General features: G+C 38.4%; 3 protein-coding genes across 7 annotated transcripts in view; 1 reads left to right on the forward strand and 2 right to left on the reverse strand.

Annotated features, from left to right (window-relative positions):
- Positions 1–897: 897 nt before the first annotated feature.
- On the reverse strand, positions 898–4570 carry pars2 (prolyl-tRNA synthetase 2, mitochondrial). 2 transcript variants are annotated; one of them, XM_067596445.1, is made up of 4 exons: positions 4409–4570; positions 2988–3318; positions 1901–2146; positions 898–1818 (listed from the first exon to the last, which is right to left on the reverse strand). In XM_067596445.1, exons 2-4 carry the CDS (start codon positions 3309–3311, stop codon positions 937–939), a joined length of 1452 nt encoding a protein of 483 aa, XP_067452546.1. In that variant the 5' UTR covers positions 3312–3318; positions 4409–4570; the 3' UTR covers positions 898–936. The 2 variants fall into 2 exon arrangements, with proteins under 2 accessions (XP_067452546.1, XP_067452545.1); XM_067596444.1 differs by having other exon boundaries at positions 2988–3324.
- An 8107-nt stretch (positions 4571–12677) lies between these two features.
- insl5a (insulin-like 5a) lies at positions 12678–15198 on the forward strand. The gene is made up of 2 exons (XM_067598098.1): positions 12678–12993; positions 14476–15198. Exons 1-2 carry the CDS (start codon positions 12819–12821, stop codon positions 14628–14630), a joined length of 330 nt encoding a protein of 109 aa, XP_067454199.1. The 5' UTR covers positions 12678–12818; the 3' UTR covers positions 14631–15198.
- Positions 15199–16041: 843 nt separating this feature from the next.
- sgip1a (SH3GL interacting endocytic adaptor 1a) overlaps positions 16042–21888 on the reverse strand; it is an 82841-nt gene continuing 76994 nt past the window's right edge. For all 4 annotated transcript variants that reach the window (XM_067596447.1, XM_067596449.1, XM_067596450.1 and 1 more), the window contains 3 exons: positions 21653–21717; positions 20248–20412; positions 16042–19545 (listed from right to left, as the gene is read on the reverse strand). In XM_067596447.1, coding sequence (XP_067452548.1) covers positions 19523–19545; positions 20248–20412; positions 21653–21717 — 253 coding nt within the window. In that variant the 3' untranslated portion in view covers positions 16042–19522. The remainder of the gene's footprint in view (positions 19546–20247; positions 20413–21652; positions 21718–21888) is intronic.

A 21888-nucleotide genomic window follows, 5' to 3' on the forward strand; every position in this document is an offset into this window, starting at 1 on the left:
GAACATTTATTAAACACTATGTCTAAGTACATTTTAACGTCGTTGTACTCTGCTTATTTAGGCTCATTTACTCTACCTAATATTTACAGAAATCAGTTAATGAAATATGATTTATTGAACCCATCATTTAAATATTTCTTACAACAGTGTGAGTAAAATTACATACGATAATTAGTAGGACTGCAACTAATGCAAACTAACTCAATTAATCTTTTTGTCTATAAAATGAACATTGAAAAGTGCCAACATATATATATATATTGGAGCTCATGGTGACGTCTTCAAATGTCTTATTAGATCAACAGTCCAACATCTAAAGAGATTCAGTTTACTTTAACGTATGATGTATTTATAATTGTGTATTTACAGTATTTTTTTCTACAGTATTTTTTTTCTACTTTTACTTAAAAGGACCCAAGTTCTTCCACTACTGGAAAAGGTCTTTTTTTTTAATTTTTTGCTGTTCCTTGACTTTCATGACATGGTTGAATACACAATTTAAGAAATACCATCATTGAGCTGAATCATGATAGCTGTGATTACAGATGCAAATACATATTACAACACAACAGCAATTATTCCTTTTCACCTCTGAGGGTTCATGTCTTTATTTGCAGAGGAACATGAAAGGCTGCAAAAAATTAAATTGTAACATTATTGTCTTTTGCATCATGGTAATCAAATGCTATTTAAGTTGTAATGTCCGTTATCAGGCTTTTGTTGTGATAGTAAGTATATGCCAATAATTAATATAACTAGTGTGTAAATTATAGGTCTCATCACTTTGTAAATCAGAATATAGAACGAAAGAGAAACTTCCAGTCCTCTTACTGACATATGACAAAACATACAAGGCTTTTATCTTTTCCCACCACCTCACTTAACGCATCATAAACATAAAATGAAAACATTTATTTCCCTATTCAGAGTTGGTATTCATACAGTTTCCACTCTTCCAAGAAGATCAAAGAGTCCATCTTTACTGAGAAACATCGTCTCACCCGTCTGCTGACAGATCACCTCAAACCTGGGTGTATCCTCTAGAGCACCCTGCCCTACCACAATTACATATGGATAGCCCAGTCTGCTGGCATCCTTCAGCCGCTTACCAAAGGTCATCTGGGTACGGTCATCAAGAACAACTTCACCTCTCAAACGAGGCAGAGTCTCCCCCAAAGTGTGAACCAGCTCTTCAGCCAAGCCTGCCGCATCGTCCACCTTACTGCCCTTCTTTGGGGGTAAAACACAAACCTGGTAAGGGGCGAGAAGACCTGGCCAGCGGATAGCTTCTTCTGTTGACATCACCTCAATAGCTGCAGCGAGAATACGAGTTACCCCAAGACCATAGCAGCCCATCTCTGCGATGCTAGGCTTGTTTTGGGCATTGCTGAAGGCGGCATTGAACACATGAGAGTACTTTTTGCCCAGGTAAAATGTGTGGCCGACCTCTATGCCCTTAGACTCTACCAGTGTGCCAGTTTTGCATTGTGGGCAGTCAGTTCTGTCTGCTGACATGGTCTCTACGTTGGCAGAGAAGGAGCAGTTCCCACAGACCAGAAGCCGGTCCTCGCCGATGTCGGCCGGCAGCTGGAACTCATGGGAGAGCGTACCGCCGATGTTTCCCGTGTCTGCCTGCACCTGAACACAACGCAGACCTAGCCGGGCGAAGAGCCTGGAGTATGCTTGACACACAGATTCATAGGTCTGGTAAGCAGCTTCCTCGCTCACATCAAAGGAGTACATGTCCTTCATGTAGAACTCCCTTCCTCGAAGAAGCCCAAACTTTGGCTTCGGCTCATCTCTGAATTTGCGGGTGATCTGTTTTAAAAATAAAGAAATTAGGATGTCAAACTGCAGCTTAGCACAAGAAAATACATGGTTAATAACAGGTGATGCTTACCTGGTAAAGAAGCAGAGGGAGCTGTCTGTAGGAGAGGGTGGCCTGATGAGCGACGAGAGTCGTCACTGCCTCCTCATGCGTGGGACCTAAGCAGTAGTCCACACCGTGCCGGTCTTTCAGACGGAACAGCTCCTTTCCCATTAAATCCCAGCGGTCACTGGTTTTCCAGAGATCAGCGGAGCACAAACTGGGCATGTCCAGCTTCTGCCCACCGATCCCCTGCATCTCTTGGTCAATTACTCTCACCTGTTGATTATAGACAGAGGCGATGACATTTACATTACATTACAACCCAAGCAGGAGCCTTTAACCAACCATTACACTCATATTTTTTTACATATATGTTCTAATGCAGTGGTTCCTAACTAAGGGTTTGGGACACCCTCAAGGTGTCTCAAGATGATATGAAAACAGGAAAATACATTTCTGCAACACAAAATTAAGTATATTTTTGCAGACTTCAAATGATTAAATTGGTCTTTGGCCAACATTTAGCAACATATGCAGGCTGAGATGGGTTGCAAATTCACACTGCTTTATTATAAAGGCATCACAAGCCAAAAAGGTTGGGAATCTGTACTCTGACTGTCAGATATGACATGTGATCCTACTGTAAGCTAAACTACTGTATGCATATTATCTATATTTTAATCTTTTAATATGGATCTCCATTAGTTTCCCATAAGTCCTCTACATGAAAAAAAGTAGCAAAGAAAAAAAGGGGATGGCAGCAACATGTTCACATTAATAACAGTAAATTCAATGGACTGATTTTATAAATGAAAATAATTTTAACATGATAAAAATAAGCTGTCCAGAAGAAATAACTAAAAACAAAATAAAAAAATAAAAATTCCAAAACAACTATCATTACAGCAGTATCCTCCATCATGACTCAATAGTCTTTGAATCAGCGTTGTTTCCATTTTTGATCCGTCTTATGTTGCAGACTTTTAGAAAAAGCTCTATAGAGAACTGATACTCTTTAATAATACAATGTATTTGTGGTCATGATACAACCAGATGACTCAAGCTTATTTGATGGTTATTATTTTCTTTAAAAAAATAAAAATAAAAAAAATCTCACCAGCTTCTCCATGGAGCGGACGGTTGCAGGAAGGTAGTAGTAGCAACCTGGATTGGAGGGATGGATGAGTCCAGCCTGCTGCATGAGTCTCTGGCTCTTACAGGTCATCTCGCCTTGCAACCGGCTGTCCTGCCCCACATCACGCAGGTTTGAGGGCTGGTAGAGGCGGGACACCAGCAGCGTGGGTTTGATGTGTCTGGAGTGAGTGGAAGCAGGAACAGCGGCATGCTCAGCGCAGCCTGAATGGTTCCTCCTGGAAAGGACCGAGGTTCTGTGGAGGCGCTGAAAGACTCTCTGCCAAACCTGATGCATTACAGGCTCCATGATAGATCTGTTTCTGAGAACAGATGAGACAAGTCAGTGGTGAAAAGTAATCAAATACATTTAGTCAAATACTTTACTTAGATACAAATGTGAAGTAATTTACTTAATAGTGGATGTAAAGTATTTAACTACCAATATTGTACTTTCTATTCCACTGCAATTATTTGATCAAGGTGCAGTTCAGCATTTATCATGAAATATGTTGTGTTAGATTATACTACCCAACGCAATATAAAGTAAGGCTGCAAATGACATTTCTTTTCATTGATGGTTAACGAGCTTAATAAGTTTTCTATTAAACGTCTGAAGGTAGTGAAAAAGTTGGTCAGACACACAAATATTCTGTTTGTTTTCATAAACAATAAAAGAAAAGCAGCTCATGCTCACATTTGAGAAGCTGGAACCAGTCAACCGTCCACATTTTTCTGATCGAAATTATGAATAAAACTTTATGTCAATCTACTAATCAATGAATTGAGTAATCGTTTCAACTCTGAGATATAAAGTAGTTAAGTGATTGTAACTCTTGCTTGTGCAGCTACAATTAAAGTACAGTTTCAATGCATCAGTAATAACACAATCAGTAACATAAGTTCAATAATATAAAGTCTGCATAACAATAAGGTTTTGAATGCAGAACTTCTACATCTCCTGGAGTATTTTCACATTGTGGTAAAGCTACTTTTACTTTTTTTAACAGCATTGAGACAAATGCATTTTATCTACACTAAGTGCCAGGTTATAGCCCATAAGGGAATGAAATATAGTCGCTGCATGCAAGTAAGTTAGTTAGTTAACAGGTGAAGTCAAGGTCGTCACAACACAACACTCAGTAATATCCTCCTTACATGTATCTGTTGTGTCCTATGAATTAACCACAGATGTATTAAATAATAAACACTGTGGATCCGCAGCAGTGTTGTGTGAAAATGTGACGTTACATGTCACTGACAGCTGTCCACATTGTCAGCAGTGACAGGTCAGAGATGCTTCTTACCAGATCCTTTCCTAGTGGGCAGTTCAGTTAGCCATCTGTTAGCTTTTCCAGTTAGCACATAGCTGCGTTTAACTGCAGAACATGTAAGAAAAAAACTCACCTAGGTGCCGGTGACGAATGGGTGATTTTTCTGAGTAGATTATCGGGGTAACTGAGCAAAGAGTAGCATTTCTGTTAAGTTGACAAGCTGCAAAAGCACATTGAAGGTCTCTACACCACGAGCTGAAGGCTGAAGGCTCGTCGGTTTATATCGCCACCTGCAGGCCTGGAGGAGCCGATGCAGGGATTATTACTGCTGCTGCTCCTGCTGCTCCTGCTGCTGCTCATGGATGTATTATAAGATATATATATATATATATATATATATATATATATATATATATATATAATAGACGTAGCAGCGGAGCAGACAAATCAAAACAAATTTTAAAAATATTTGTATGAAACAAATGTTTTTTTTTTGTTGTTGTTGTTTTAAATCCACTATTTGTGCTTTGCCAAATAATGTATTTGTATTCAGGCACACCCCTATACCCTACATCACCTGAACTCACGCAGGGATCTTTTTCAGAGACAGAGCATGAATCTAGCAAGTTGTTTCATTACATATTATCTTCACATAGAATCAGTGCTGCCTGAGAATATGAAATATCTGGCACTTCACATAGACATTTCTGTATTTTGCTTCCTTTGCATGACATGTACCTGCTGGCAGTGGGACTGTAGTGAGTTTAAATCCAGTATAAACCAGGCCAGGTCTGCACCCCCAAAAACAAGGATTCACTGTCCTTTATTATCATCTCACCACAGCGACATTTATACTTTTCAGTATCAAACGCTACCTATGAAGAAATGAAGTTACATTTCCTGGGCTTGATGAAAAGGTAAGGTAAATGCACAGGTATTAAAACTTTAGAAGAATTAAAATTGAGGTTTAAACAAATAGAAAATAGAAAAAGAATGTAAAGAATCAGGGTTGTATTGGCACAGGCATTGAAAACCTATAGCAGCATTCATTAACATGGATTGTGCAAAAGATTTACAGTTTATAAAACTGGCTACAGAAATACAGAATAAGCAGAGTGCAGTAGTTCAAGAGGAAACCTTAGAAGGTGCAACATACACACCTTTTTCTTAAAAAGTATAAGCCTTACCTTTACCTTTTCAAAATATTTGTCCTCAAAAGTAGCTATACCAACACTTCAACGCAGCTTTTTGTCCTCTATCTTAACTTTCAGTCCTCCTCTCCCAGTGCCTTAATGCAAACACACCATCACACACAAGCAGGGCTGCAAGTAACGTTTCTTTACACTACACTATTTAGTAAAATGTCCTTAATTTCTGATAAGTTTTTCTAAATGAATAATTACAAGAAACTTGAGCTGTGTTTCAGGAAGGGACCCTCTTGCAGCATGGTGGAAGAAAAAGTTCTTTGTTTGCAATGTAATGTAAGAAGTTTGTTTTTTTGTCTATGTTACAAATGTTTCACCACTGCAGCTGGCTGAGCACTTGTATGTGCATGACACAATAACTAATTAACTATTAATCTCTTGATATTTTGTTAATTTAACAGCTCTCTGATAAGTAGCCCCATTTAGACAATGAAGCATCAGAATTGACTAATGCCCTTAGCCTCCTTGGCCTATATGTTGTTTGTTTTTGTTTTTAATTGAAGCCTCAGTCACATTCTGATTTTCAGCCATTCATTTCAGACATTTATGTTCAGCAGATGTAGCCCTTGGCTCCTAGATCACCAGACACTGGCCTCACCTGCTGCTGCACTTAATGGGTTTCGCCTCCGACAATGCAATAAGTGTGTTGAGTCATGTTCTGTAAATTCTGGATATGGACTGACTCCAGCTAAAAACAGGATGTGTTTACAGTAAAAAGGAAAGGCAGAAGCAACAGAGGGGAAAAGGGATGAAATGTTCAACAGCCTGAAAACCTCTTAAATGAGTCATTTAGCATTCACATCACTTCACCTCCTCACGGTGTCATATTACATTTACTTAGATGTTAAGTGAAATTAAAAATGGTACTGCACATGTCCTACAAAAAAACTTTACAAAACCATATCTGCAATGTTTCAACTGTGAGAAGGTTCTTGTATTTTTCCATCTGTCATGACACATTTTATTATGAAAGAGGTACTAATTGTCTACTGTTTGTCTCCAATTGTTGGTTTCTTTCTTTTTTTTATTTTTTATGTAGATACTGTAGTTGCAAAACCTCAATTTAATATAAATATTCTAGTTGTTTTGTCTAAAGTAATACTCTTCAGTAACTATGTGTGAATATACAGTACCAGTCAATAGTTTTGACTGGTACTGTACCTGTAAGATATATAACTTACATGTGTTTTAAATAGCCAATCGGGCATTCGACATTTAAAAATAGTTTAAACCATATTTTAAAATTTAATTAGTTTCAGGTTGTGTTTTGGTGATTTTAAGTCTGACTTCATGTATTACACTTATCTGCTGCTCTGTATTGCTCGTCTATGATCTAGGTGTGTAGAGCGGAGGCCTCATTACCAAGTAATAACACAATTTACAATTACTACAATTACATTGTAGTAAAAAGCTAATATATTTCATTTCAACAAATTTGAGCTTGCAAAATCAATAATATTATGCGCTTTTTTGTGTGTGTGTGAAAAACAAACAAAGAATATGTGTCAGTGATGTGTAGTTCGATCTACTGTGGTCTGAACAACTGTGCACCTTGCTGCCCTGAGCGTGACAATAGCGTAACATCTGCTATTTTCCACAGAGTCAGTGATGGATGAATGACGCCTACCAGCTGAGACATCAGTGTGAAAGAGTGCAATAAAGTAAAGCTGAGGCATAGGTATAATATTAGGTCACAATAATGTTTTTTTTTATAATAAGTTTTTGTAACATTGTTAAGAAAAGTGCTGTAAAAGATGGAGTTTATTATTATTACAAGAAAACACAGCAAATCCAAATATTTGATAGACTGTTGTGGTACAATTGATGAGTTTTTATTGAAAGTATTATATTGTTACATTTAAACCTTGCTGTTCGTTGACATTAGAGAGATGAGAACTCCAGCAACACTTGTAGTATGAAGAACAACTTTATTAGTTGACCAACGCGTTTCGGCTTGTGGCCTTCATCAGGATCATCCATGTTTGTTGACATTATACTGTTGCAGTCTGTGTTAATGCACTTTTGTTGGTTTTAAAGCATTTTATGCCAATAAATTGAAACCAGTCAGTCAGTCAATGACATGCAAGCACCTGATGGTCAGCTCACAAGACAAACACAGCTGAGCTCAAAGTGTCTCTCCTGTCCTTTTCTTTCACGTTGACATTGGGGAGGACATCTGCAGGTTCCAGACACACTGAATACACACACGCACACATGCATTAATGTATTCCCAAGCCATTTGGGCTTGTGCCTGTTTCATCTAGTTATCTAGTGGCTCTTGTTGTGAGATTAGTTCCCAGAGAAATGGGCGACCGATTGTCTCGTTGAAATACAAACAATCCCATTAGGAAAGATTCTATCTGCAAACATCACATTTGCCTCTTTGGTTTTATATTGAATATGGAGTTAAAATTTCTACTGTCACAGTCTTAACTCAAGGTCTCCCGGAAAATCCAGTATAATATATATATATATTGCTCTTTAAATGCACTGTATTATACATTAGAGAAGGTTTAAATTTGGTTTCAGGGATGGGAGAGACACAATGAAGTCAGAGGTTTTTTAAAACTTCCCCCCAAAAGTTATTTAATTTAAATCATCTATTGTAGCAAAAAACATATTATGATAAAATCAACCATCATAAAAATGATAGTTTTAGAAAATTAGAAATACTCTAAATAAATTTAATTAATAAATTTCTGCATTATTGATACACTAACACTACTTAAAGTCACATTCAGTTTCCTTGTTGTATTAACATATTTACTAAAGAACAAATTTAAGGAGCACTGTCCTTTACTGCCTATTAACTTTTTTTTTTAAACCTGAAAAACATACAAAAGAGGTGGCATTTTTTTCAGTTCACTTGCCTATAGTCTTCCGCTCTGGCTGCATACAGCATACGTACAGTATGCAGCCTGAGAGGCGAAATCCAGGGCTAAAAAAGTCTACAAAGCACTTACTGCTGTTGATTAAGCTTATTTATAATATTTGAACAACCACTTAAGGTTTTCATTATCCTATTAAGACTGGAAAGCTAATAAAATTATTGCCAGGTCTTTGAAATGTTGAAAGTTGAACATTCTACATCATATGGCCAAAAGTATATAGACAACCAAACATTAAATTACATGTATATGATTGTTGAGCATGTCATTCCAAAATAATAGACATTAACATGCGGCTATGACAGCCTCCATTCTTCTTTGAAGGCTTTCCACAAGATGGTGGAACCTGGCTGCAGGGATTTTCTCCCATTCAGCCGCAAGAAGATCAGTGAACTTGATAAGGCCTGGCTTTTGGATGGCGTTCTGAGTCAAAGATGTTGGATGGGGTTGAAGTCAAGTTCCTCCACACCAAACTGGGAAAAACATTTTTAAATGGACCTTGCTTTATGCACAGGTAGAATTGTCATGTTGAAACAGGAGGTCTTCTCCAAACTGGTGCCACAAAGGTAAAGGCACACTCCTGTTAAAAGAAATTCCCTTGAATGCTGTCACTTTAAGATTTCCCTCAGTAGGAACGGAGGAGTCTATACCCCAAACTATGAAAAACAGCCCCAAACCAAAGGTTTATTGGGCATCTGTGTACTTTTGGCTATTGATTATTATTTATTCGTATCTGGAGGTGTATGGACGTCCAGCTACACATCACTGACCTTCAAATCCTCAAGTGTAAGAGTGAATTAAATACTCAAATCCAGTCATGACATTATGGCCTCAAACTTTTTGGAATATTGAAATGGAAAACATGTCGGAACTTTGTAATGTGATCAAAGCTAATAACTTCCCACCATGATGGGAGGAACCATCCCTGCTTCACCACATCTGCTACTCAGTTTGTCAATACCATACATCACTGTCACTCTTCTGTTGAAGTACATTAAACACAGTGTTCTTTTGAATTTCATCAAACACGACTACAAATGTAACATCTGTTTTTTAGGGTCATTTACGTCATATTTGTCGTAATCTAGGTCATCATCTTTACCTCTCCAGGTTTGTGACTCAGTAATCAGGGCTACAAGACAAAACTGAGCTCATTATGACAATGAAAGAAGTTGTAGCTCTGATTACAGCCATCAATACACAGCTCATCAGTCCCCACTCGGGAGGAGTCGCTAGGTTATAATTAGGACAGCCTTTCAGAATAATGACAGAAACCTCCTATGGAAAACACTAGAGGATCATGAAACACAAAAGATCCTGGAAAAGGTCATTCATACTTTCCCATGGTAACAAAAGTTAAAATATGTATGTTGAAACCAGAGCAGCATACTGGTATTGATCTTCAACGTATCCCTGGCTCAGTCTCATACCCGCATGCTTCAAGAAGTCCACCATCATTCCTGTGCCCAAGAAAACTGACCTCTGTAGTGATGAAGTGCTTTGAACGGCTGGTCAAGGATTACATCCGCTCCTCTCTACCTAGCACAGTTTGCCTATCATCCCAACCAATCAAGGGAAGATGCCATAGCACACATCCCCCACACCACCCTATCTCACCCGGACAAGAAAGGAAAATACGTGAGATTGCTGTTCATTGACTACAGTTAAGCATTCAACACTATAGTTCCCTCCAGGCTTGTCACAAAGCTCAAGGATCTGGGATTAAAGACCTCACTGTGTATGTGGATCCTTGACTTCCTGACAGGCAGACCCTATGTGGTGAGAGTAGGTGGACACACCTCTTCTACCCTCACTGGAGCACCCCAGGGCTGCGTTTTGAGCCCCCTGCTATACTCCCTCCACACATAACTGTGTAGCCACTTTAGACTCCAACACCATTTCAAGTTTGCCGACGACACAGCTGTGATGGGCCTGATCACAGATAACAATGAAAAGGCCTACCTGAAGGAAGTAGAGGACCTGACTCACCGGTGTCAGGACAACAACCTACTTCTGAATGTCAGCAAGACTAAAGAGCTGACAGTGGACTTTGGGAAGAAGCAGGGAAGACACTACGCTTCAAGTAGACAGCTTCAAGCACCTTTGTGTCCACATCACCAAGGGCCTGACCTGGTTGCTGTATACTGACTCAATGGTGAGAAATGCAAGGCAGAGACTGTTTCACCTCAGACGCCTGAAGAAATTCCAGGTATCCTCTCAAATACCAAGGAATTTCTAATCCTGCAGCATCAAGACCATGCTGACGGGAAACATCACTGCCTGGTATGGAAACAGCACCGAGCAGGACCACAAGGCCCTGCAAAGAGTTGTTAATTCAGCTGAACATACAATAGGCGGTGCTCCACCCTGCCTAAAGGATATTTACACCAGGCACTACAAGAATAAGGCTAGGAGAATCATTAACCAACCAACCAACCACCTGCATAATGGCCTTTTCTCCCTGCTGTGGTCAGGAAGAAGGTACCAGATACACCAGACCAGCACCAAGAGGCTCAGAGGGAGCTTCTACCCTCAGGCCACCAGGATCCTAAATCCTACACATATATTTATTACTATTACTATTCTATTCAAACTCTTTTTAATGCACGGATTGAAGGAACTGTAGGATTCCACTGTGATTGTACATTATAAGATTAGGTGTGACAAATAAACTTGATTGAATGATTGATTGATTGTTTGATTGATTGATAGATAAATGAATAACCCTCTGTCTGCAAAGATTTATTTTGTTTGACAAAAGAATCTCAAATCTAGGTCCACTTACTAGCTTTTTCTCATAAATTTCAACCCTCTCACATAGTCTTCCTCAGCAGATGGAGTTTGCTCAGTAGTCAGTGTGATAGATCTGTTGACCTGTCAGCTCAGCAGCTGTTATGATACTGGGCATAGTATTTTTAGGGCTTCTGCTGATGAATACAGTGTGATTTGGTTGAAAGCTCTGGTAAAGTTTGTCGAACCACTCCAAGGTCAAGAGTGAACTTTCATGCAAGAGTGTTTGTGTTTATTTTGTAGTTATATAGTTGTTGTACTTGTAGCTATAGAACATGATGTGTAATGATTCAGTGCTAAACTGTTGTCCGCAACTGTCTGAGGTTTCCCGATATGTACTCTGATGACAGATAATGTCACCAAACTGAAACAAGCTGAAAGGGGTAGATGAATTTGAATAGTTGATGAGTGTCTCAGGTGCTGCAATTAGGCTTATATAATGTTTATTTAATTGAAAGAGCCAGTAAGTTATTACTTGTTATATTTTAATTCAGGTCTTTTTCTATTGAAGTAGAAACAGTATCTCAAATGATGCAAAATCTCTTTAAATGTGCAAAAGCCTTCACCTGGGAAGGGTGTAGTGTAGCTACAGTTGTAGATAAAACAATTTCTCTTAATTTACATTTTTAACCCCTTTTAGATGTGACCTTATGGGAAAATGCTTTTTGGTTCACAGTATATGATCAGGCTCCTTCAGTCAGCTTAGCTTGTCAGCCAGAATCAGTATTAAGGTAAAACTCAGATGAATAAGATTTCTCTTGAATGCACAATTATTTTTTTTAGTGTTTTCTAAAAAGTTTAAAAAAAAAAAAAAGAATACTGTTAAATGAAGCAGTAAATATTTCCTCTGTCTATTTTACCAATCAAAAAAACTGGTCTTAGTTTTCCACTACCATAGGGACCACCATAAAGCACATCCAACTAAACACAATATAATTTCATAGACATCCTAAGTGGGACCTCCACCGTTAATGATCAAACTGAAATATCATGTTGAGTATCACATCTCACCATCAGCAGCACAATAATGACCTGGATGATGGACTGTCAACATTGACTTTTTTCCTTTCAAATGCCCCAAACTGCTGTAAAGCAGAAGACAACCAGGCTATCAAAATGTCGTAAACAGATGAAACATCTGCTTGACTGCAGGGGGAAACACTTTGCATCACTTAATTAGCCATGCACTGAAGTGAAGGTCAGTGCAATCACAGCCTTGAATCATGTAATCACAAGGAGGTTGAGAAGGCTGTCCTCATCTAATGTGAGTGCTGGTCGAGGGGTGTAAAAGGCTGATGGCCGTCACTCTCTCTTAAACAGCTAAAAATGGGGACGGTGGGGGAGACCGGAAACATAAAATGACGTGACTGTCTAGAAGCATCAGGATAAACAGGGTGTGTGTGTGTGTTCATGTTTGTGTGTGAATGGGATGGGCTAAGACCCAGTTAGAGGGAGGTGGAGACATACTCAGCATTGATGAACTGAAAGGTGGATGGTATATAATGAAGGGAAGTCCACTGTGTGCTGCATCCTCCAAAAGACTTGACTCAAGAGAGAAGCTGACTAGATAACACGCAGCAGCTGCGGTGGGTTTGGAACAGCGGACAAAACAGACCAACAGCGAGATATAAAGGCCTGTATAGACACTCAGGTATCCAGCATGCGTGCTCTGGTGGTGTTGCCTATGCTGTTGTTTGCAGCCGTGTGTGTGGATCAGGTGAAATCAGCAGAGGCGAATGCAGTGAAGCTGTGCGGCCGAGAGTTCCTGAGGGCCGTCGTCTACACCTGCGGAGGCTCCCGCTGGAGGAGATTCCTCACTGAGTCAGACATGGACGGTGAGACATCTTTATTTTTATTCTCAAAACAGGAGACATGCTGTATATTGTTGTCAGAAATTTTTTTTTTTTTCCCCGTTAAGACTTTTAGTTACAAATTTGCATTTTTCAGGCCTTATTACAACCATATTTGTATAAAAGAAAGAATCATCAGGTGTAAATTACCTAAAGCTATTATTTGGTGGATGTACTGTATACCAAAGTGTTACCTAGTATACAGTATTTCTGTAACTACTCCCTTTTTACTTTTTTAGTCATAACTTACTTCCTCAGTATTTATTGTCTACTATTTTCTCTGGTCTTTCTTGCAAGGTGACTCAGTGACACTTCTTGAATAAATAAAATTTAAGTAACTTTAAAAAAAAAAAAAAAAATTGTATCCTGTAGTTTCAGTCATTTGTGGAATCATACTCTTGTGTGCTTCCTCAATTTCCTGCAAAAGGTGACCTAAGACTTCATCCTGTTTATAATTGATATGCCTTTTAACAGCCGATTTTTTCACAAAAGCATAGGTGTTACTAATGATATTAACAATGGCTCTGTTATATTCAAGATGAGCCAGCGCACAATACCAGCACCCTGAAACTGAAGAAGCTAAATGGAATTCAGCCATCCTTCATTTGATTATTCACAGCTGCTCTTTTTCTAGTTTTCTTTTTCTTTCAACGATATTTTTCAAACCACATGTGTATTTTGAATGTATTTTCATTGACTCAGGGGTTCAAAATTTGAGCCCACTAAGCTGCCAACTTACACCCTCCAGAATAAATTATTATTTTTTGAATGTAAGATCATATCTCACTGTTACCAGACTATGATGGATTCATGTTCTTGAAAGCTAGTGACAGTCAGCTTTTCATTGCTGTGTCCTCAGTGTATCCATATATTTTTTCACTAAGCACAAAGGGACAAGCATAATTCAACCAAACGCTGTGATTGTCCTTGCTCCATGAACAGTATATACTATTAACTCAGTATTTGCAGTGGGTGTACAGGCAGACAGGTGCCCTCGCACAAGGACATGTTGTCTGCTGCTCTATCTTATTAGGCCAGAGTAGCCCACATATCATGATTAAATACTGGAGCAGTGTGTTCCTCAGGCAGGCTTGCTCTCTCTGCCCATCACACACACAAATAAACCCAGTTAGCCTATCAGCTGTGCTGATTAGAAAGAGTAAAGTGACACTGTAGAAGACAAATAGCACAGACTTAATCTGCTGTCATTTAGAGTTTCCTTATTTAATGGGAACATGGACCTCAATTAGACCTCAAAGATTTATCTCAAAACAGTTGTTCATCAATCACCTAATTGGAAACAACTGAAAAAAGTACCTAAAAAAAACAACTAATACAACTTATACCTACAAACACATTTAGTCAAATAGACAACAGTAAAAGACTGACATTGGCAGAGATTGTGTGTAAACTTTTTGGACTAAATTGAACAATGTCAGAAGTGTTTTTTTGGTTTTTTTGTTCCAGGTCTGCCCACAGGGGAGCAGAGCAGCTTGGAGAGCCTGAGCAGCAGCAGAAGCAGTTCGGGCTCTGAGTTGACCAGACGGGACATGAATAACATACTGACCACCGTGTGCTGCCAGGTGGGCTGCAGGAAGAGCGACCTCACCTTCCTCTGCTGAGAACGACTCCTCTCTCCTCTTCTCCTGTAATTCTCCAAGTGACCAAAATGACTAATTCCTCCCATTTTGCCTTACTAGAAACCAAATCTAAATCATGCTTTAAGACAGTATGATTGCTGAGTGAACTATAATGGTCATTTCCCTAATTGCTATTTTTCAAATTGCATTTGATATTTTTGTGAGTTTTTACTTTAACTTGTAAAGACTGTAGATGTGAATGCGGACCAATGGAGCATCTGCGAACATGTTTGTAAACCTGAGCTGGAAGATGTGTGCAACCATAAAAATATATTTAACTATACTCAATGACGCAAAACTAACTTAAGGTAAATGCACTCAGGGATTTGATTTAAAGGTGCAGGATGTAGCACTTGTATCATATCCTACTCTGTGTAAGGAGAGGAAATACATTTCCGCCTGAGCTTACTATGTCCTGTATGTAGCGAGCATCCACAGGGTCGCAGGTTTGAAAAACTTCCATGTCTGCTTGTATGTATTTATAGAGAAATTGAGCTGTATTCTATCATTTCACTATTTTTGTCAAATAAATGTTCTTGCACAGGGCTTACATTCTGTGAGGTGTGAGGTCTTTTTAAAATCACAGTCCTCATACTGGACAATGCTTAGATAATTTCTGCAAAACCTAGTGTCAATGAGATAAAACACTACTACATGACAACAAATTAGCCAATGAATATGCAGTAGGACTACATACTTAAAGGATACGTTCACAATTTTTCCAGCCTGTCTTAAAACAATAGTCAGGTACCCATTTGAACATTGAAAAAGGCTTGGTCACTGTAATCATTCCTCTTGTTCATACCGACCATTAGAGGATCCCCTTCAAATGTGCTTACAACGTAAGTGATGGGGGACAAAATTCACAGTCCTCGTTTTGAGCAAAAATGTTTTCAAATGCTTATCTGAAGACAATATGCGGCTTTAGCTGTCTGAGTTAGTCAAATATAGTGGAAATCTTTCACAGTTAAGTCTTTTTAGTAAAATAAAATCCCTCTTTGTGTCTTGATGGACAGTGTTTTCTTGTACAGCTGCAGTGGAAGGATCATGACAAAGAGGGAATTTGGCACAACAGACTAACTTTGAAGGATATTGACTTGATTTGACTAATTTGGACGGCTGAAGCTTCATATTTGCTTCAAATAAACTTTTAAATACATTTTTGCACAGGAGGAGGGCTGAGGGTTTTGTCCCCAATCACTTACATTGAAAGTGCATTATGAAGGGATCTTCTAATGGCCAGTATGAACAGGAGGAAAGACAGCAAGAGATGTGTCAATATTCAAATGGGCACCTGACTGTTGTTTTGGGACAGACATGAACAATTGTTAACCCATCCTTTAAAGTTGTGACTGTGCTAAATCAAACAAAACTACAACTGCAAACACAGGCATCCAGTTATAACTTTTATTGGTTTTGGAAAGAAGCAAACTAAGTTTCTCAGTTCATCTTAGCATTGTTATGTACTGTACAAAGAGCTTGCACATGTGTTTGAGGTTAACGGTACAGAACCAAAAGCATTCTGGCTTATAGCACACAAACACACTCCCTGCTCTTCTCAACATTAACACAGGTAAGTGACAACAGCACAACATGTCATTTCAGTACTATCTATCATCATGAGATGCCCCACCTTTTACTGCATGCTCTGCATGCAATAATAAATTACTGCAGGACAAATTCACCATGGAGATGAGGATCTGGAAAGTTTTGTTTCATTTTTATATTAAAAGATGCAAAGTTTTATCTGGCAACCAACAGACTGAGATCAGGTTTTGTTTTGTCTTTCAAGCTGAAAGACATGTCTGTAACCTGTAGTGTAGTGGTAATTTAAAACAGATGCATGATGGGATAAGTGTATGGTGGGCCTCTGTAGATAATGCTGTAGTGACTGTTGCACTGGTAGCTTCAAGATTCACCCAGAAGGTAACAACTTCCTGTTAGGCACATCGATTCATCCAGTCAACTAAATGACAGACTGACATGACTGACAGCAAATGTTACCAAGCTAATGTGGGAGCTAAATGGCACCAATCATCATCACTTCACATTTACAAATTAAATGCAACCTCACAGTAATCCACAATGCTCTTTCAGATTGAGTCTTCATCGGAAAAAGCTAGTTAAGAACAAGATTTTAATTTGAACGACACAGCCCAGATCAGATTTTTTCACTGGCCAAATAACCACATATATTTAAAAACGTTGCCCAATCAAAAGTACTCTATCAGTGAATAAGAGTATTGATGTGAGGCGTGTTGTTTTCTTGATCTAAACCCAGTTTAAGATGCTTTTACTAAAGCTCTGAAAGGACTATGATTGGTTGCATTTAGCAGAATGTTGACATACAGTACAGTACGGAGAGCTTCAGCTACACTTCACACACACTTTTTGTTCTTCATGTTGAGTGTCAGAGCATTCAGGAAGTTCAACATCATCAGCACAGTGTTTTTTTCACATTAAACAATATAACATTTTTTCTTTTTTAATCAGTTTTAAAAATATTCAGCTTATTCTCCTTAACAGAGGACTGACTGTCGGGGTACACACACATAAAATACAAAAGAAAAAGCATTTTGGTCGACTTAACCTCGCTCCACAACCGCATTCAACTCATGTCATCTCACAGAGACCGTTACAATTATGCAAAATAAAGCCATGGATTTAAGCGCTGGTTGGATGATCGGGGGTGTGCTCATGATATCATTTCCGCTCAGGGGATTCAGGTACCACTGAGGTAAATGGAAACAGGTAAGAGAATAGTGAGAAGCTTGTGGTGACATATGGACTAAGTTCAGGAATAACTGAATGGGTAGATGTAGGAACTGAGAATGTTGGATCAATACTTGAGTGTTTGAATTAAAAAAAAAAAAACAAGCTGGTCCCGGTAAACAAATCCTGTTCCAGTAGTGGTACCATAGTCACCAAACTTCATCACTGCAGTTGAGGAAAACTGATTGTTTTGTTGTCATTGTCTTGTCTTTCTTTAAAAGAATAGTTGGACAATTTGGGATATTTGCTTTCTTAACAAGAGTTAGATGAGAAGATTGATACCTCTCTCATGTCCCCATTTGTTTTATGAAGCTTACCTCAATGTTTCATTAAAACCACAACTTGTCATTTTTACTCTCTGATTTTTGTGCAAATTAAACAAACGAGGTACAATGTTAATTAGTGTTGATACAGAGGTGCCATTTGTTCACTTTTGGACAGAGGCGGGCTAACTGTTTCATCCTGTTTCAAATCTTTATGCTAAGCTAACTGTCTCCTGACTATTGCGTCACATTTAGCATACAAACATGAGAGCGGTATCGATCCTCTCATCTAACTCTGGCCGAGAAAATATAAAAGCATGTTTCCCAAAATGTCAAACTACTGCTTTAAAGTGTGGACCTTGCCCATGGTTTAACTAACTCTACATTAACACTGCTTTCACAAAGCATAACACAGCATCCAGGAAGATATTTATCTTTTTCTTTAAATTACCCACCCCAGCCCATATATAGCTCAAATCTTCTGTTGCACTTGAGTTAAAAAATTATATCTGAAATAAATTCAAAAATTATACCTTATACTGTACACAGGTTACCCAACTACACAGATAACAAAAGAAAAAAAAAAAGAAAAAAGAATTCAAATATTTATACCTTTAAGGGTTCTGAGTTGTGTGATACCATTCAAATTCTATTCATATACAGAATCACATGTTTTATACAACAAATCATCGTCATCAATAAATAAAAATAGAATGCTGTCATGTAATCTGGAGTCTAACACTGCTGTCCTGGGAACAACAGAAAGGCTATCTGACAATACGAGGAAAACACCAAACGCCCTTTACTGTAAGATATATATTATTGATTTAAAATGACACTTTTTACACTTCTTTTGTTCTTACGGGAAAACATATTTTTCTTATTTTGCAACCAGTAAATTGATTTATCATTGCAGCTGCCTAACTGCTAAAAACCTCTCCATGTCTGTAGATTTCTGAGGAAATAAAATAACAGTTTGATTGACTGATCAGTGCATTTATCTCAAAAAGAAATATATAGATGTGAGTCAAAGTCATGTGACCCTGTAGTACCAGTAGGTGATGCATGAAAATCTTTTGAGTTTAAGCCTCCTTGTAGTCACTTGATCTTGTGTTTCATTTCGATCACACACTAGCACAAACAAGACATAATATCTTGTGACATCGTGTGTAAAACTGCATCAGATAATGCATTTATTTGCTGGCAAGAGCCAAACGTACACCCGCGTTCATGGCGAGACAGTGAGGACAGAGACCCAGAGAAGCCCTGACACAAGGATTACTTTAGAGGGCTGGGATTTTTTTATGTGCTAAAGGCTGATAACTTGCCTTGTATTATCCTGGGTTCAACTCTAACTATTCCAACTTTGGATGTGTCTAAGGTTGAGGTGTGTCTCTGACTGCAAAGATCTTATTCGAGGATATTTCTACAGCCGCTTTTTTCTAGACTAGGGACAACAAACAACACGTCATCCAGAGCACAATCTGGCTGAACCTGGCTGGTCAGGCAGCTGCAGTGAAACTTTAAAAAACACCACCACACATTGACCAGAGGAGGATGGAGACAGAGGCACAGACTTCAGAGGAAGAAAGAACCCAGGTGTCTGAACTGCAGCAATACAGATGTTATGAAATGAATACAAATACAATAATTACATGACCTAAAACAGTTCCACGATGCTATATGTAAGTTATACAATACTGCTGGGTAGGCTGCGGACCTGTCATGTGGGTTCAGAAAAGGTTAATGGAGGTCTGTCCGGTCTGTCCTCTGTCCTCGGTGTCAACCTCAGTCCACTGGGATTGTTTTGTTCGACAGTGCTGTTCTCAGTAGCATGGGTTAGTTGTCAGCAAGATATTTTCCTGAAAGTCATCAACAAAATGCTTTGGTTATGTCTCAGATCTAGTGTTTATAATGCATGATGAATTAATGTACAGCACTGTTTGCAAGGATGAGATGAAAAAATTACCTTTTTTAGCTGCACTGAGCATGAGACTAGCTAAAATGTAGTTTATTTATACAAATTCGAAGTTATGTGTTCTTAATCTGCGATAATTATAGTTTAGTACTGAGAACGACATCATCTCATACAGTACTGTGGTTGACTGACTTTCTATTAGATAACCACCTAAATCAATTGAACAATACCTATCCTAACAAAATGATTACATATTGTCTACACATTGTCTCTTACAAAAAGGTATATTATACTATAATATATACTATACCCACAAGTCAGAAATATAATAGAGAATACAAAGGTATTCTAAGTGTAAATATAAATAAAAACACATATCCAAAAAAACAACAACAAAAAAAAATTGTAAAGTGTAACGGATGAAAAATCTGACTAATATTCCTTTCTTAGATTGTTATTTAACATCAAACAATGACAAATCATTACTTTTTTATTTGGTTAATAAATTACGTTGATTGCTTATGGAAAAATAAAACAATTTTAAAAAAAGGTTTAATCTTCCAGAAGAACTGGCAGAACTTTAAATTGGCAGTTGTGGAAAAAGGAAAAATCGCTCTATATGCTGCGATTAAAATGGGAAACTGACCTGCGGCAAACCTCTTCTTGACGAGAGAGAAGCGGTATCCTGGCCCAGCCAGTTCAATGTCGCAGCCCGACAGGGTGCTGCCCTCACTGGTGAACTGCACCGCCAGTGGAGCTGGTTTACTGGGTCCCTCTGTTAGCTGGAAGCGTGCTAACAACGATCCCACACCTTAGGGAAGAGTTCATATTTAGAAACACAAGGACGGACGACTTCATCACTAACATTTCATAGACAGTGATGTGCACAAGGGGACAAGTTCAAAAATTCAAATGTGAACAGATATGATAAGATACATCAGTCCTGGATCACACAATGAAAAATGCAGAAAGCAGATCTCTTCATTTGAAAAAGTTAATTACACATTATCATTTTTTTTACATTAAAAGGATAAAACATTGAAGTCATTCATGTCCAAAAGAAGCAGGAATAAAGTGATCATGTTTCAGGATTGGTTGTGTTTTCTATCTTGAAGAAAATACATAATTAAGTTTGCTGTTCTTCTCCTGGAGAGCAGGTAAGCCCTGGAAACTTTCTGCCTTATATCATACGAAACAGGCCAAATAATTAAAGTAGGTTATATGACGTCAGTTTGTCATCACAGATGCACAAATGAAAGTATTCTTTATCAATTGATTGTGTTCATGTGTGTGTGTGTGATTTCTTCTTTCCTTGGAGAATAAGCACAATAAAACACAACCACAGTGCAGTGAGATGTTACACTGAATAGAGTCGTAAAGCAGCATATCAAAGAGGATTGCTGAGGTAATTGTACTACCATTGTCACACAGTGGGGGGCATTGGTTACTTCAGGCAGAGCTGCCATCCTGTGGTATAGACGAACAAGACAAGTGCCGATAAGGCCTCGATTTTTTTCCTGGCAGACTAAAGCACTACACTTTCTTCCATAGCTTGTTGAGCTGCATTCATGGCTCCTGGTGCAGATTGTAGTTCAGTGTTTAACATTGTCTAGCTCTGCATGCCTGCAGACTCTGTTACAACTCATGTGGGATCTGAACTCTATCAAAGCTGTTTGTACTTTTCTTTTCATCTTAGAGTGTTTCTTTCCACCTGCTGGTTCTTATCTTGTAAAATAAGAACATTAACACAGACATTTTACTGGGCTATTCAACTGTTCTTTAATAGGGGGTCTCTTGGAGCAAAGCCCTTCCATGTGCACACCAAAAACTGATGTAAAGACTTCAAGAACTGATGTGATCTGGGTGACAGTAAAATTGGTTAAAGATTAAAGGGGGAACCCAAAAAGGAACAATTTGCAGAGATCTCCAGAAGTGTCAAAACCTGCCCTGATAATGGCCTTAACTAAATATAAGAATAAAAATGGGACTCCCTCATCACCTACAGTCCTTCAAGAATATTAAAATTACTAATATTATTATACTGTACATACCTCCGTTTTCAGATTTCTGTGAGATATCAGGAATCTTCCAAAGGATTCTTTGCTGCTCTGCGTTCCTGTTCAGGATCATAAGAGGGCAGAAAAGGAGTCAAGCAGGCAATCAAAACCCATTTTTACTTTTTTATCAAGTACCACATTTATAAAGCTTCTAAAGCCTATGAGACCAATTAAAGGGAAAACACGTAAAAGTGAGCACTTTACTGTCATCATGGGTATAATGCTGATAC

The sequence above is a fragment of the Thunnus thynnus genome, chromosome 8 (assembly GCF_963924715.1).
Source record: "Thunnus thynnus chromosome 8, fThuThy2.1, whole genome shotgun sequence".
NCBI classification, from domain to species: domain Eukaryota; kingdom Metazoa; phylum Chordata; class Actinopteri; order Scombriformes; family Scombridae; genus Thunnus; species Thunnus thynnus.

What these genes read in the sequence shown, in the direction of transcription:
- insl5a (XM_067598098.1), top strand. Translation starts at nt 12,819, where the DNA reads ATGCGTGCTCTGGTGGTGTTGCCTATGCTGTTGTTTGCAGCCGTGTGT. An exon ending in CACTGAGTCAGACATGGACG is followed by an intron (nt 12,994 to 14,475) that starts GTGAGACATCTT and finishes TTTTTGTTCCAG; the next exon opens with GTCTGCCCACAGGGGAGCAG.
- pars2 (XM_067596445.1), bottom strand. Translation starts at nt 3,311, where the DNA reads ATGGAGCCTGTAATGCATCAGGTTTGGCAGAGAGTCTTTCAGCGCCTC. An exon ending in TCCGCTCCATGGAGAAGCTG is followed by an intron (nt 2,147 to 2,987) that starts GTGAGATTTTTT and finishes TATAATCAACAG; the next exon opens with GTGAGAGTAATTGACCAAGA. An exon ending in TCCCTCTGCTTCTTTACCAG is followed by an intron (nt 1,819 to 1,900) that starts GTAAGCATCACC and finishes TTTTTAAAACAG; the next exon opens with ATCACCCGCAAATTCAGAGA.